The 16,570-nt window shown below is 39.2% G+C and overlaps 1 protein-coding gene across 1 annotated transcript in view; it reads right to left on the bottom strand.

The window, feature by feature from the left end:
- LOC129044594 (contactin-associated protein-like 3) overlaps positions 1 to 871 on the bottom strand; it is a 237,117-nt gene extending 236,246 nt beyond the window's left edge. Inside the window, 1 exon segment of the mRNA XM_054502601.2 lies at positions 360 to 871. Within this exon segment, the coding sequence (XP_054358576.1) occupies positions 360 to 444 (85 nt within the window). The 5' untranslated portion in view covers positions 445 to 871.
- Positions 872 to 16,570: the final 15,699 nt, after the last annotated feature.

Raw genomic sequence — 16,570 nt, 5'->3', positions numbered from 1 at the left:
TAGACTTAATTCCTACAAAATATTACAATCCTAAAAAGGAATAAATGACAGCATTTGCAGGCTAATCTCTTATTAAGATGCTCTTTTCAGGTTTTACAGAAACGTCCACTTTTTCAATGAATATACAAGTACATCGATTAAAAAGTCAAAACATGCATGGTGTATCTTAGACTCCCGCACAAGAGGAAAGTCTATTGTAAACAAAATCGTCTTTTTCGGGTTGCAATTCAATATTTTTTTAACGTTCTTTACGTTCAGGAGCATGTTCTGCAATTCCACTTCCAAATATTACCGATAATAAAAAATACAAAGTTTTCCAGATAGCCTAGCGCAAGTTTTAAACCATTTGCTGTACTTACGCGGATTTCCTGCTCCTACGGGGCTCCAAGTCTGAGTGGGGAGAAGCAGCAGCACCTTGAGGACCGCCCAGGCCACTGAAGCCATGCTCACTTCAGCCAGGCGCCCTGAGACCCGGGCACGGCGACGGCCGCTCTGCGTTGCTGCTGCTCTCACTGCCGCTCTCACTCCCGTCCCCTGCGCGGCTCCGACGCTGCTCTCTCTCCCCTTTCCAGTCTCTCGCTCTCTTCCTCACGCACTGGCAGCCTCCCTCCGCGCTGCAGACCCTCCCGCCAAGCCGCGCCCGGCCCCAGCTGCGTCTCCGAGGTGGGCCCCGCGGACTCGCGCCGCCGCTTTCTGGAGCGCTCGGGACCGCGCGGCACCGCCCCAGGCACGGAGGCGGCAGGTTCAGGCGCGTCCCGGACACTAGGCGCGGGAGGCGGCCGGCAGCAACGCGAGTCAAGAAGCGAGCGGGAGGGACGCCCCAGCTCCGCCGGGCCCTCTCCTCCCGCTACACCGGCAGCTTCCTCCGTCTCTCCCTCCCACCGGGGCGGGGCGGCCGCGGTGCACGGACTCGCGCCAAAGACCGCGCCGTCAGCCTCCGCCTGCAGGTGGAGAACGCCAGGCTTTATCACTCCGCTATTCACTCAACGCAGGGGCTGCACCCGGGAAAATCCTGTCCTGTTTGAGTTCAAATAGGGAAGATGGGGCAGAAATAACTCTGTGGCGTGTACTCGGGCAGACGCGCGCACGCTTTGATTTTGCTAGGAAGTCTGACTTGTAGAGAACCAAGCTGGGAAACCGGGCCAGGAGCAGGGAGAGGCCAGTGAGTCCGGGCTGTGCGAGTGCAAGCCTTTATTTAAAGTTTTAATATTTTGTCTATCATGGGTTTTTTTTTTCTTTGCGATTACATTCCATTTTAAAACTATTTCATTCATTCAGGATTAGCGTTACTTAACAGTTGCTACTGAGACTAGTGCGGTAGTCCCTTCACCCTAGTCCTGGCCTTGGTGGAAGTCTAAAATTTACATTTTATTCCAGCTTTCTGTCCAAAGGAGCAACCCCTGCAAGTGTAGGATGAGGAGCTCGGTCCAGCAGCAGCTAACACTGCACTCCTTGCGCGCCTGCTGTGTGCTAGAGGCGGAGGCGGGAGGCGGGAGGCGGGGGGGGGCGGGTCTTTCTCTTTTTCTCCTCCTCTACTTCTCAAATTCACAGTACGGGCAAAGATTGACAAACTCACTCACATTACCACCACCGCGAGGTTCCAAAAAAGGAAAAAGAAAGAAAGATACTTTTTTAGATGGGTATCTCTAAGAAATAGTTTATTAATCTTCCCTTTGGAAAGACAACTTTGAAAGGCTTTTTCATTAAAATGAATTCAAATGTAATACTAATAGATGAAGAATCTTACAAAGTCATTCTTGAATTATTAATTGGGTTCACTTAAACTACTTTTGCACAAGAACTCTGTAAATAGCACCTCTTTTATCACAGAAAAAATTATAAATCTAAAGTTTTGATTGACAGATCAGTTGCCTTCAGTGAGACAGAAAGAGAGAAAATGGAAATCATTTTCTAAATTGGACCTAGAGTAAAACAACAAATGTCAATCTATTATTATACCAATTTGTCAGGCATCAGATGGAATCTTTAAAAATGTGAACTTGGCCGGGTGCGGTGGCTCATGCCTGTAATCTCAGCACTTTGGGAGGCCGAGGAGGCCAAGAGGTCAGGAGATGGAGACCATCCTGGCCAACATGGTGAAACCCCGTCTCTATTAAAATACAAAAAATTAGCCGGGCGTGGTAGCGCATGCCTGTAGTCCCAGCTACTCGGGAGGCTGAGGCAGGAGAATCACTTGAACCCGGGAGGCAGAGGTTGCAGCAAGCCGACATTGCGCCCTGCACTCCAGCTTGGTGACAGAGCAAGACTCCGTCTCAAGACAAAAAAAAAAAAAAAAAAAAGTGAACTTGGGTGTTCAAAGTGTTAGGCTTAATGGAGAAAGGCCAAGAAACTTCTACGGTGGTAGACATTTGCAATTAAAAAAAAATGGCTTCATTAAACTGTAAAATCACTAGTGTAGTGAGGGTGAATGCATTTTTTACAACATTGGAGGAATATATTTATGAATATTATTCCCAATACATAAAATATACATTTTACACACTTACAGGTACACTCAAAATTTGTTCCAAATTGTTCATGTCTAGTAAACGTATATACACTATTTTATATGGTTAAGCCAATAAGCATCAGCATTTTCTTCTAAGACAGGAAGCTTGGAATTGTTGTTTTGATTTCCCTGCTTTTGACTTAAAACTTATTTAGGTTTATTCTACTTAAGTTGTTTGGTTAGGGGACTTGAAGTCCTTAGACATAAATGTGTGCCTTGAAATGCATTTTATGTGGCTATAATTGCTGCTATATGGTTATTATTTAAATCAGCATAGACACTTGCTGTGGTGATAATGCTAGCAATGAACTTTGCAGACTAAGAGTAGTGAGGCTCCGTCACAATCATCACACACTACACACTTACTGAACAAATGAAGGCATGAATTCGAGATGGCTGATGTAACTAGAACACTGGATGTCCTAGAAAAAATATTAAATATCACAAATATAAATGTTTTATGTGTTGCCGCTTTATTTCCTTTCTTCCCTACTTTCCATGATAATGCAATTTAAACTTTGAAACTTCTTACTTACCTTCTGTTTAACCTTAACATGGATAATAAATACAATTATATTTTTTATTTCAATCTGGATAATGGTTGCATGATTCAACCAGAATAAGAAGGGAATAAGATCTACTTTGTAATAGCACATATTTAGGAAGTGAGTATATTTATATTGGAACAAATGATGATACTGAGGTGTGTTTGATGACTAGCTTCTTGATTATAAGAATGTAAATGTTTGTTAAGATAGACTCTTTTGAAATTTGTTCTTGAATATTTTGAATTACAAAAGGAACATTTTTAAAAGAATTGTATAAAGAAAATGTTAATAATTGCCACTACCATCACCCCAACCCCACTGAGGTAACCAATGATACATAACAGGCTGACAGGCTGGTACGTATCCTTATGTATCCTTGTTTTGGCTCTTTTTCTTCTTCTTCTTCTTTTTTTTTTTTTGAGACAGAGTCTCGCTCTGTCGCCTAGACTGGAGTGCAGTAGTGGTGTGATCTTCGCTCACTGCAACCTCTTGCCTCCCAGGTTGAAGCAATTCTTTTGCCTCAGCCTCCTGAGAAGCTGGGACAACAGGTGAGTACCACCACACCCGGCTAAGTTTTTGTATTTTTGGTAGGGACAAGGTTTTTCCATGTTGCCCAGGCTGGTCTCGAACTTCCTGAGCTCAAGTGATCCACCCTCCTTGGCCTCCCAAACTCTTGAGATTACAGGCATGAGCCATCACACCCGGCCTTGGCTCTTATATATAAACACATACAACCTGTACATAGAGTTGTGCTTATTTTGTTTCAATAACGTTTTACCTTGTACTTTATACTCTCATCCTGCAATTTTATCATCTCTCTTTATAGTATACCGTGTGCATTCCAGTCTAAGCTAGAACTTAGTTTTCAGTTCTAGAAAATAGAGAATACAAAAATATAACATTTGGCTGCCAATCTAATAGCATTTTAATTCCTAAATAGATCTGCTTTCACAAATATGCTACTTCTCAGAGAATTATTTTTCTTATGATATTTTTCTAAGCAATGCAATGTGATATTAATCAGATTTTTAAAATGCACTACTGCATTAGCCAAGGCCCAGAAAGAAAGCATGATTCGCTCAGATAGTTTAAAGGAACAGGCTGTAAAGAAAAGTGAAGGGACCCACCAGGTGACGTTGTGGCACCCAAAGACAAGCACTAGCAGAAAGCCTTTACCACCTACAGCAGAGGGTCAGAGGGAGGAACGGTTGCTGCCAGATCCCCAGAAAGCAGCAGCCGGGGAACACAAAGGTCTGGCAGGAGCCGTACTCATAGAAGTAAAAGAAGTTGTTGTCAGAACCTGGAAACAGGAGTGAGTAGGGAAGAAACTTTTTGAGCTCTGACTTCTGAAACCTTCCTGTTTCTGTGGGTGTCTCTCATTAGCCAAAACCAACTGGAAGTCAGCCGGGAGGGGAGCAGGGTGACACTCGGGCAGGAAGGGTGACACTGGGGCTGGAAGGGTAGAGGGTGGTTCTGAGGACCTCCACAAAGAATGGCCAGCACATCCTAAAACATTGACACTTATCAAATTAAAAAAAAAAAAAGTTTATTTTTGTTTTGTGCATTCATGTTCTTTAATGAATGATTTATAAAGTAATGGCTTGGAATAGAAATCTAAAGCTTTTATTTTTTAAATTATGAACTGAAGTAATCGTACTTGCTAGAAATTAAACCAGAGCTTTGAGGTCAAATAGTTTACTCTTTCTTCTGTTTATATTAATAGGGAAGATTAATTGTGCTGCATATCGTAGTTTTGAATGGAGCTTTTTATTAACTTCAACATCAGGAAATCACCAGAGTCCATCTACCTTTCCTTATTTTTCACAGAAATAGAAAGATTGATGTTCTCATAGAGCAAAAAAGATGAGGTCTCACTTCTTGTGGCCTTCTGACATCCATCAATATTTTAGGAAAACAATTATCACATTTCAGGGCCAATTGGGAATTGAGCTCAAATACAAAGGGAAATATTTTTTATTAAAACATTATAAATTTTTTTGTGAAATGAATCAGCTAGCCTAAAATTTAATCCTTCCAAACTACAGTAGGTTAAAAAAAACAAGTGAATAAATGGTAAACAAGTTGAAATTTTCTTTCCAGTTTCTTATCACTGGCTAATTGGGAAGAATTGAAAAGTCAGAAAAGGAGAAAATTATAATCAATGCCTATTCCATTAAAAAATTGCTTAACTGTTTTATTGAAATTGATTCTATAGACAGCCTCTGATTGCATATTTGATAAGGAACATTAACACTAATACATGAAATACCCTATGTGCTCACGTATGAAAGAAACATTCTTGGCTGGGTGCAATGGCTCATACCTGTAATCCCAGAACTTTGGGAGGCTGAGGTAGGTGGATCACGAGGTCAGGAGATCGAGACCATCCTGGCTAACATGGTGAAACCCCGCCTCCACTAAAAATACAAAAAAATTAGCCGGATATAGTAGTGGGTGCCTGTAGTCCCAGCTACTTGGGAGGCTGAGGCAGGAGAATCGCTTGAACCCTGGAGGCGGAGCTTGTAGTGAGCCGAGATCACGCCACTGCACTCCAGCCTGGGTGAAGGAGCAAGACTCTGTCTCAAAAAAAAAGAAACAAAGAAAGCATTCTCCCAAATATTTTCGTTTATATAAAAAGATAAGTCTCACCCTAAATCTATGTTAAACTTATAGAAAGAACAGGTAGTCACAGTTAGAATGTGATTTTAGGGCTAGGAAATCAACCCCAGACTTCAGCAAATCAATGTTCTACCACTGAAGTGTGCTAATATTTAGTATGAAACCGCTTATGGATTTCAGATCTTTTCCTGAAAGGAAACTTTAATATAGCAGAAGTCATCTGGATTTGGGTTGGAGATGTGGAGAACGAGAGGAGGCAAGTACTATAAGGGGTGGAGTGCAGGGGTAGGAGAGAGTAAAGAAAGGCATTAATTAAATGTCAGAAGTGAATTTATTCACTTTGTAGTTTTATCTAAACTGAAAACTGATCCTTGCTTGAATGGATTGATAGAGAATGCCTCTCTCATGGGGCAAGGATAAAGCTACAATTATAAAACCTCAAGCTTAAAATAATGGGACTCTATGTTTGGCGCATCTTTTTAACTCAGCTAATCTAAGGATATGAGAAAATACTGTTCTATTTAAGGAGCAAAAATTGGTAGATATGTGTTTGGGAGAATTTTTAGATTTGCCAACATTTGTGTTTCAGACACTAAACAGCCTCACAGCAAGCCTGAATTTCTGAATATAATGAAGCAGGGACTGTTTTGCCTTGGGTAGATCCAGTTCGTGAAGTCTCGGGGGAACAGCATGCTTCATGCCTGCCAGCAGATGAGCTTCAAAGTGCCTTAAGGAAGCACTTTGACCAGAAGGTAGATAACTCTTATAGAAGAAGAAGTGTGTAATTTACCTCCTACTGGTAAGAATAGTTGTTGCTTTTGCAAACACTGTAAATGTGCAATCTAGAAGCTAGAAATAAGTACGCAATTAGAAGGCAGTCTTTTTTACATAGGTAGTGCAACTACTACACTTTCTGCAGTGGCAAATCTAAGCACAGATTGTAAATCTAAGCAGAGAGGTATCCAGGATTGTGGTAGTCTACACTGAGTATGCCTACGTGATGGTAGAGAAAAAAAATGAAGATTACATGCAGGATAGCTCCCTAAGAATATCAGATAAGAACTTCTGCAGAACAACTTGTTATGCATCTTCTGGTCCAAATTTTCAAAGAAACTGCTGCCGGGTATAAGGATACAAAAAAAGAGAGAGAGAAAGGGAGAAAACAAACAAACAAAAATGACCCTGAAGTGGTAACATATTTGGTTGCACTTGATATTTAGGAAAGTCTGTGACTCAGAAATGAGATGGTCTGGAGGGAGACTTTAGAAACAATAGCAAGACACTAAAGTTCTCTCGAAATGTTGGATCCCATTTTTTATAATAAACAGAATTATATCTTTTTTGATTAGCTTGTGAAAATTATTTGAGAATAATTTATGAAAAGTTCCCACTGCTATAATATACTGAGTTAAATAAATTATTCATATTTTATTTTCATTAATTAAAATAAACCCAAATCCTATTAAGAACTTTTTCAAAGACTGATAACCATGACTACAAAATGCTTTGTTGTCACATTTCTTTTCATTCCATAAATTAAATAGACTCTTCTTTGTCTTTAAAGGCTATTTAAACATATTATGTTTCCCAGGAAAGGCTGCAGTTAAATGTTGGCATTTTGTCCTTATGTTCCTAGTTTCCTGTTGTAGCAGTGTAGAATGAAGTTATGCCAGAACAATTTCCACATAAATATTGAATAAAGTGGACTCTTCATGGTTCAAAGCGTTTTGTGCCAATGTTTCTTTTCTTAAGCGTTCAATGTAAATTTATGAAATTTTAATATTCTCTCATAAACACTTAAGTGTAGTTGCCATTAAATACAGATTCACATTCATGTTAGAACTGCTATTTTTTTGTTTCATATGATTTTTTCTTTTTTTTTTTTTGAGAAGGAGACTCGCTTTGTCGCCCAGGCTGGAGTGTAGTGGCGCCATCTCGGCTCATTGCAAGCTCCACCTCCCGGGTTCAGGCCATTCTCCTGCCTCAGCCTGTCGAGTACCTGGGACTACAGGCGCCCACCACCATGCCCGGCTAATTTTTTGTATATATTTGTGTGTGTGTGTGTGTGTGTGTATATATATATATATATTTTTTTTTTTTTTTTTTTTGAGACAGAGTCTTGCTCTGTCGCCCAGGCTGGAGTGCAGTGGCGCGATGTCGGCTCACTGCAAGCTCCGCCTCGCGGGTTCACACCATTCTCCTGCCTCAGCCTCCCGAGTAGCTGAGACTACAGGCGCCCGCCACCACGCCCGGCTAATTTTTTGTATATGTTTGTGTGTGTGTGTGTGTGTGTATATATCTATATATCTATATATCTATATCTATATATCTATATATCTATCTATCCATCTATCTATATATATATATATATATATATTTTTTTTTTTTTTTGGAAACGGAGTCTCGCTCTGTCATCCAGGCTGGCGCGCAGTGGTGCGATCTCAGCTCACTGCAAGCTCCGCTTCCCGGGTTCCCGCCATTCTCCTGCCTCAGCCTCCGGAGTAGCTGGGACTACAGGCGTCCGCCACCGCGCCCAGCCAATTTTTTGTGTTTTTAGTAGAGACGGGGTTTCACCGTATCCAGGATGCTCTCGATCTCCTGACCTCGTGATCCGCCCACCTCGGCCTCCCAAAGTGTTGGGATTACAGGTGTGAGCCTCCACACCCGGCCGGCAAATAAATTTTAAAGCTCTACATTCTTGGGCAAATTTTACCCTTAAACAAAAATTCAGCCAATTGTACTAATCCTATAAAGAGCCATTTTAGGGAGCCTAAAGTTTTTTTATGAAAGCTCTAGTTGAATCAAATATCAAAGTACTGGTCTATTAAGTTTCCTTTTTTCAGATATAAGTTAATTTTGATTTATTTTATTTGCTCTTTAAAAAATCGCACTTTTGAGGCTGCGTGTGGTGGCTCATGCCTGTAATGCTGGCATTTTGGGAAGCCAAGGTGGGCAGATCACTTGAGGTTAGGAGTTCGAGACCAGACTGGCCAACACGGTGAAACCCCATCTCCACAAAAAATACAAAAATTAGCCAGGCATGGTGGTGCATGCCTGTAATCCCAGCTCCTTGGGAGGCTGGGGCATGAGAATCACTTGAACCCAGGAAGCAGGGGTTTCAGTAAGCCGAGATCGTACCACTGCACTCCAGGCTGGGCAGCAGAGTGAGACTTTCTCAAAAACAAACAAACAAAAAGTCACCATTCTGAATACTTAGACACTGCTGGTGGACATGTAAATTAGTTCAGCCACTGTCAAAAGCAGTTTGGCGATTTCTCAAAGAACTCAAAACAGAATTACTATTCTATGCAGTAATGAGAATGGTAGACCTAGGCATGTGTATGTTCATTGCAGCACTATTCACAATATCAAAGACATGGGATCAACCTAAATGCCCATCAATGGTAGACTGGATAAAGAAAATGTGGTGCATAGGCCCGGCGCCGTGGCTCATGCCTGTAATCCCAGCACTCTGGGAGGCGGAGGCGGTTGGATCACGCCTCTGGGAGGTCAGGAGATCAGGACCATCCTGGCTAACACAGTGAAACCCCGTCTCTATTTAAAATACAAAAAATTAGCCGGGCGTGGTGGTGGGCACCTGTAGTCCCAGCTACTCAGGAGGCTGAGGCAGGAGAAAGGCGTGAACCCCAGAGGCAGAGCTTGCAGTGAGCCGAGATCGCACCACTGCACTCCAGCCTGGGTGACAGAGCAAGACTCCCTCTCAAAAAAAAAAAGAAAGAAAATGTGGTGCATATACACTACAGAATATACTACACAACCATAAAAAAGAACGGGATCATGACCTTTGCAGCAACATGGATGGAGCTGGAGGCCATTATACGAAGCAAACAAACACAGGAACAGGAAACCAAATGCCGCATGTTCTCACTTATGAGTGGGAGCAAAACACTGAGTACATATGGACACAAAGAAGGGAACAACAGGCACTGGGGCCTACTTGAGGGTAAAGGGAGGGAAGACGGTGACAACTGAGAAACTACCTATCTAGTACTGTGCTTATTACCTGGGTGGCAAAATAATGTGTACACCATACCCCCATGATGTGTAATTTACCTAACAAAGCAGCACATGTACCCCTGAACCTAAAATAAAAGTTAAAAAATAATAACAATAATCACCCTTTAAACCTATCTTTCAACATTTAAAGTTTGCAAAGGCAAAGTTTTATTCACCTATGGAACATGGTTTACTAACTAAGCAACTCTGGGCAAATACTCTCTTGGCCTCTTAAGTAGGGGTAATAACAGGACATGACTCCAAATCTTCCTGTGAATATTAAGTGAATGGATACGTATTGGACACTCAGAAAAATGCTTGGGTTGTAGTGATATTTAAGTGCCATTATAACGGCAGCATTGTATGAACAGAAATTTAAAACTTCAAAGTACATGTGAAGAAATATTTTTTAAAAATCTAATCATCAGTATGATATAACTAGAAATTTTATTTAAGCACTTAAAGTAAGAATATTTCTACTTAAAATTCTAGACGCAGTGAAAATAACATTAAAAAATGAAAATAAAATAAAGACATTTTTCAGACTTAGAAAACCTGAAATAATTCATCTCCAACATAGCCACTTTACAATAAATGTTAAAGAAAGTTTTTAGGCAGAAGAAAATTGAAAAACTGGTACTAGATGGAAATATAAATGCATACAAAGGACTGTGGAACGCTGGACATGGTAACTACATGAATAAAATTCTGGAATGTTTTTCTTATTATTTAAGCATTTTAAAAATATAATTGTTTAAGTAACAGTAATAACAATATAGCATGAGGTTTATAACACAGGTAGAAGTCAAATTTATGGCAGTGATGGCACAATGCCTGTGAGGAGAAAAATGGAAGTATGCTATTGAAACATTTTATATGTGAAGTAATATAACTTGAATATACACTGTGAAAAGTTAAAAATATATGCTGCAAACCCTAAACCAACCACTAAAATATGCCAACAAAGAGTAAAGGCTGATAAGCCAATCAAAGAGATAAGATGAAATTCTCAAAGAAATTCTCAATTATCCTTTAAAAAGGGCTAAAAAAGAGAATAAGTAACAAAGCACAGAGGGAACAAATGAAAAACCATTTTAAGAAAATAAACTTAAATCTAACCATATCAATAATCACATTAGTACCAACTGCCCAAAAACTCTAATACTGACAGATTAGATTCAAAGAAAGCAAAAGCTAACAGTATTCTGCTTCCAAAAAAAATACTTTAAATGCAAAAACACAAGTAAAAAGACGAAAAAATACATACTAAACACTACTTCAAAGAAATCTGGAATGACTATAGTAGTATCACACAAAGTAAATTTCAGTTGAATGGGTATTACTAGAGATAAAGTCATTTCAAAATAATGAAAGGGTCAGTTTGTCAAGAGAAATAAAAAACCTAAATGTTTATATAACAAATCATGTACATTCAATATACGTAAAGCAAAATATAAAGATTATAAGAAAAATAAACATTTTTCTTTCCACAATTACAGTTAGATTTTTTGTTTGTTTTTTTTGAGACTGAGTTTCACTCTTGTTCCCCAGGCTGGAGTGCAATGGTGCAATCTCGGCTCACTGCAACCTCCACCTCCCAGGTTCAAGCACTTCTCTTGCCTCAGCCTCCTGAGTAGCCGAGATTACAGGCACCCACCACCACGCCCAGCTAATTTTTTGTATTTTTGGTAGAGATGGGGTTTCACTATGTTGGCCAGGCTGGTCTTGAACTCCCAACCTCAGGTGATCCACCCACCTCAGCCACCCAAAGTGCTGGGATTACAGGCGTGAGCCACCACACCTGGCCTAGTCAGATATTTTTATACCCCTATATCAATAATTGATATAGCAAGAAGACAAAAACTCAGTAAGAGTGTAAAAGATTTGAGCAACATTACCACTTGACCTAATTGACATGTATAGAAAATTTCAAATACCAACTGTCAGATATACGTTTTTTTTTAAATGTACACAGAATATTTACCTAGAAAAAAACATATGCTGGGGCATAAAATTAATCTCAGTGATGTCAGAAAAATGGCAGACTAGAAAACTTTAGAACTTTGTCCCCCACGGAAACATTAAAGAAAAAACTACAAATTGGTTAAACTGACGTTTAGGAACTATGGAAAACAGCTCAAGGTTTACAGAAAACACACGAACATCCAAAACAAAACAGAGCCACATCCAAAGCGGTAGAAAATTGTGTGGCATTTTTACCTGGCTTTGCCACACCCCATCCCTGGAATTGCACAGAATGGTCTTAGGAAAGTGATGGCCGAGCTTCCAATTCCTTCCCTGGAACTGGAAGGGTAAACCAGACTTTATTTGAAATGTTCTAACCTGTCTGGGAGCTCCATGTTGGATTAGTCTCTGTTGTTTCTAACTCATAGGTCAGACAGCAAAGATCAGAACAGCTCAGATCTCAGGCTATGAAAACCAACGGGAGACAACAGACATAGCTCTTGAGTGCTGCCGTGAGATGCATGATAGACCTGCACATGCCTGGAGCACGAGATTAGAGATAGAGGAATAAAATAGAACATGCACGACTCTGAGAAGAAGCAGGGCTACGACCCCTAGGGAAATTAAGACATTTTTTTAAAAAGCTGTGCACACAAGGAAAAAATAAATAAAAGCACACACAGGCCCAGGGAAAATGAAGTCTGATAAAAGACCTCAGAAGATGAAAGCCTTCAAACCAGGCTGATCTCAAGTCAAAGAACATGCCCTTCTAATTATTGAAGGGCTTTTCCTACACATGCTCAGTCTGCAAACATTGGGAGAGGAAATGCCTTTTTTTCTAAATGCCCCATTTTCCACGATAACAATAACAAATCAGAAGGTGTTCAAAGAGACAAGAAAGCCATGGCCCAATCAAAGAAGAAAATACGGCTGTAGAAACTGTCCCTCAAGAAACATTGACATTTGAAATACTAGACAAAGACTTAAACAACTATCTTATGCTCAAGGAGCTAAAGAAAAACATAGACAAATAACTAAACAGTGAAGAAAATAATATATGAATAAAAGGAGAATAGCAACAAAGAGACAGAAATTATTTTAAAAGAACCAACAAGAAATTCTGGAGATGAAAAATACAGTAAGTGAATTGAAAAATTTATGAGACAGCTTTAACAGAAGACTTTAGCAGGCAGAAGAAAGAAGCAGCAAACAAAAAAAAAGATTATTTAAAAGTAGTGAGTCTAAGGACCAAAAAAAAAGAAAGAAGTGAACAGAGCCTAAGGTATTTAAGAGTTACCATTGAGTAGACCAATTATTCATTACAGAAGTTCCAGAAACAGAAGAGAGAAAGAAGGAGGCAGTGATGTATATGATAACATAAGTGTCAGAGGCGTTCAAACCAGAGCGACTCCATTTTGAGTGAGGGCTAGGAAAATGAGGCGGAGACTTGCTGGACTGCATTCTCAGAAAATTAGGCATTTTCCTAGCTTCTAGATGTTTATGAGTCAGTGAACAAATTAATGATGCTTACTAAAACAGACCCAGACTTGGGAGTGTCCAGATATCTCAATATCTGGAGAATAAGGGCATTCCTAATTTTGCATTAAAGATAATAATATTTATTCTTGCAAAATATGGTAATTAAGAAAATTAATCCTTTATCAAAAACTCTTGTAGGAGAGCACATCTCCCCATATATACAATCATCGTACCTAGGATGGATGTGTTCTTCCTCTCACTTTCAGGAATGTCCTACTCTGTCTATGGAGTAGCTGTTCTTTCACCACTTGCTTTTACTTTGCACTGTGGACTTGCTCTGAATTCTTTATTGTGCAAGATCTAAGAACCCTCTCTTGGAGTCTGTATTGAGACCCCTTTCTGTTAACATAAGGATCAAAAATTTCCCAAATTTTTAAGACATGTATATGCAAATCCAAGAATCTCAATGAACTCCAAGTATGATAAAACAAAAGGAGTGTAGACAGAGGAACAAAATTGTCAACTGAAAATTTTATAATTAGCAAAACTGTCCTTCAAAAATGAGAGGAAAACCTTCTGGTTCTAAACCAGTATGTAAGGAGCTTGATAGTCATACTTTATCCTAACAACTAGTAAAAAGTTGAACAAACAAAAAACTCAACACCTCTTCTCAGATCTGTCATGGAAATGAGGTCAGAGAGCAAACCAAGGCCCCCCAAATTGGAGAGACAGACAGGCAGATACATAGAAGCAAAACTTAACTCATGCAGAAATGATGAGCAGAAATCTCCATAAGACCCAGTGCTGGGTTGGGCATAGTGGCTCACGCCTGTAATCCCAGTACTTTGGGAGGCCGAGGTGGGCAGATCACCTGAGGTCAGGAGTTCAAGACCAGCCTGGCCAACATGGTGAAACCCCATCTCTACTAAAAATACCAAAATTAGCTGGGCATGTTGGCGGGAACCTGTAATCCCAGCTATTCAAGAGGCTGAGGCAGGAAAATTGCTTAAAGCCGGGAGGTGGAGACTGCAGTGAGGCAAGATCATGCCATTGTACTCCAGCTTGTGCAACGGAGCAAAACTCCACCAAAGAAAAAACAAAAAACAAAAAAAAATCACCAGTGCTGAAGTAGAAAAACCTGAAACTGTAATTAACAAATTGCTGGAGCTCAATGTGAACAACTCTGAAAGTTAAAGTGGGTACACTCGTTGAAGGTCTCCATACTTTTGTGAATTACACCTCCAGAAACTCTACTAGGTTCTCAGTGAATGTTGGAAAAAATGTCCTCATGCTTCTGGCAGGGGGAAGGGAAAAGGAACCATTTGGAAACATGCTGGAGTATTCAGTTCTTTTTCACAAGACCTGCACCAGGAGAAACTATTTTACTAGAGCCTAATCTGCTGGAGTTTTATCAGAGCCTACTATATGTGACAGAAGGAAAATACTCAACTGGCTGTAGTTTCCACATGCACAAAAGGGAATCAGTAACTCCATCTCCTTCTGGCCTTTCATGTGGGGGAAGAGAAACACTCAACTACAATCCCTTTTAGATTTCCACATGGAAAAAGGGAAATATACAACTTCGTCCTCCCTTCAGCCATTATGTCTCATCTAAAGTCGGGGAGGAACAGAGAAGCACTGGTGAAGTTCACAGTCAAGGGGCACAGTCTCACCACAAGACTGAGCCCTACTCATAGGACTATAGAATGCTCCCCTTCCCCTTACAGCCTATCACTACATTACTAAAGGCCTATTTACTGTAGCTGCTTTTACTTAGTACATTGTATTCACTTTTCAACAAAAAAATTCCAAGATAGAATGAAATACAAAAAAAAAAAAAGCAGTTTGAAAACTATGAACAAGCATCATAAGCAGAGTCAAGTATGGCAGGAATGTTGGAATTATCAAAGCAGATATTTTAAATAATTGTGATTAATGTGCTAAGGACTCTAGTAAATAGACAACATCAAGAGCAGACGAATTATGTAAGCAGAGAGATGGGGATACAAAGAAAAAAATCAAAAGAGAAGTGCTAGAGATCAAAGACATTGTAATAGACATAAAGAAGGGCTTTGATGGGCTCATTAATAGACTGGACATAGCCAAAAAAGAATCTTTGAGTTTGATGATATGACAATAGAAATTTCCAAAACTAAAGAGCAAGGAAAAAAAAAAAACTCAGTAAAAACAGAATAGAATATCAAAGAACTGTAACAAAACTACAAAAGGAGTTAATATATATATTGGGAATTTCAAAAGGACAGGAAAGAGAGAAAAAAAAATGGAAGCAATATTTGAAACAATAATGACTGAAAATTTCTTCCAAACTAGTGTCAGACACCAAACTAGAGATCAAGAAAGCTCAGAGTACACCAAACAGGATACATGAAAAGAAAAATTACACCTAGGCATTTCATATTCAACTTCAGAAAATCAAAAATAAGAAAAAAAAAGTCTTGAAAGAAGCCAGAGAGGAAAAATATCTTACATATAAAGGAGCAAAAATAAGAATTACTTCTTAAATTTTCTTAGAAACCATGCAAGCAAGAAGAGTGAGGTTGAGAGAAAAACCACCAGCCTAGATTTTTGCACCCTGTAAAATTATCCTTCAAAAGTAATAAGAACTAAAGTTCTTCTCAGACAAACAAAACCTGAAGGCATTGTTACTGGTAGACCTGCCTTGCAACAAATGCTAACAGAAGTTCAGAAAGAAAATGATATAGGTCAGACACTCCAATCTACATAAAGAAAAGAAGAGAGTCAATGAATTAATAAGTAAAAGTAAAGTAAAACATTCATTTTTTTGTCCTTAATTGATCAAAGACATAATAGTTTGTTCAAAATAATAATAGCAACAATATATGGTTATGTATGCATATATATATGCTTTTGTATACTTTTGCATACATGAAGTGAGTGATAGCAATGATAAAAGGGAAAGGAAGGAAAAATTAGGAATATTGTGTTATTAATATATCTTCTACCTGTGAAGTGGTATAGTGTCATTTGAAAGTGTACTTGGATTAGTTGTAAAAATATATTGTGAACTCTAGGACTAATGTTTTAAAATTTTAAAAAAGTATAATTGATATGCTAAGGAAGGAGAGAAAATGAAATTATATAAAGTGCTCAATTAAAACACAAAAAGTAGAAAAACTATGCACGACAAAAAATAAGAACAGCAAGGACGGCAAAGAAAAATCATTAACAAAGATGGCACATATTAATTCAGCTATATCAATAATCATTTTAACTGTCAATGATCTAAAACACACCAATTAAAATACAGAGACTGTCATAGTAAATCAAAAAACAAGACCCAGCCATCTACAAGAAACTCATTTTAAATTTGAAGACTCACAGAGATTAAAAATTAAGGGGATGGAAAAGATACTGAGGTAAATTATAAAGGGTGGTCACAGCCTCCCTTAAA

Source organism: Pongo pygmaeus, chromosome 13, assembly GCF_028885625.2.
Source record: "Pongo pygmaeus isolate AG05252 chromosome 13, NHGRI_mPonPyg2-v2.0_pri, whole genome shotgun sequence".
In the NCBI taxonomy this organism is placed as follows: domain Eukaryota; kingdom Metazoa; phylum Chordata; class Mammalia; order Primates; family Hominidae; genus Pongo; species Pongo pygmaeus.
Note: the sequence above shows the minus strand (reverse complement) of the source record. Positions and strands in the feature narration are given on the sequence as shown.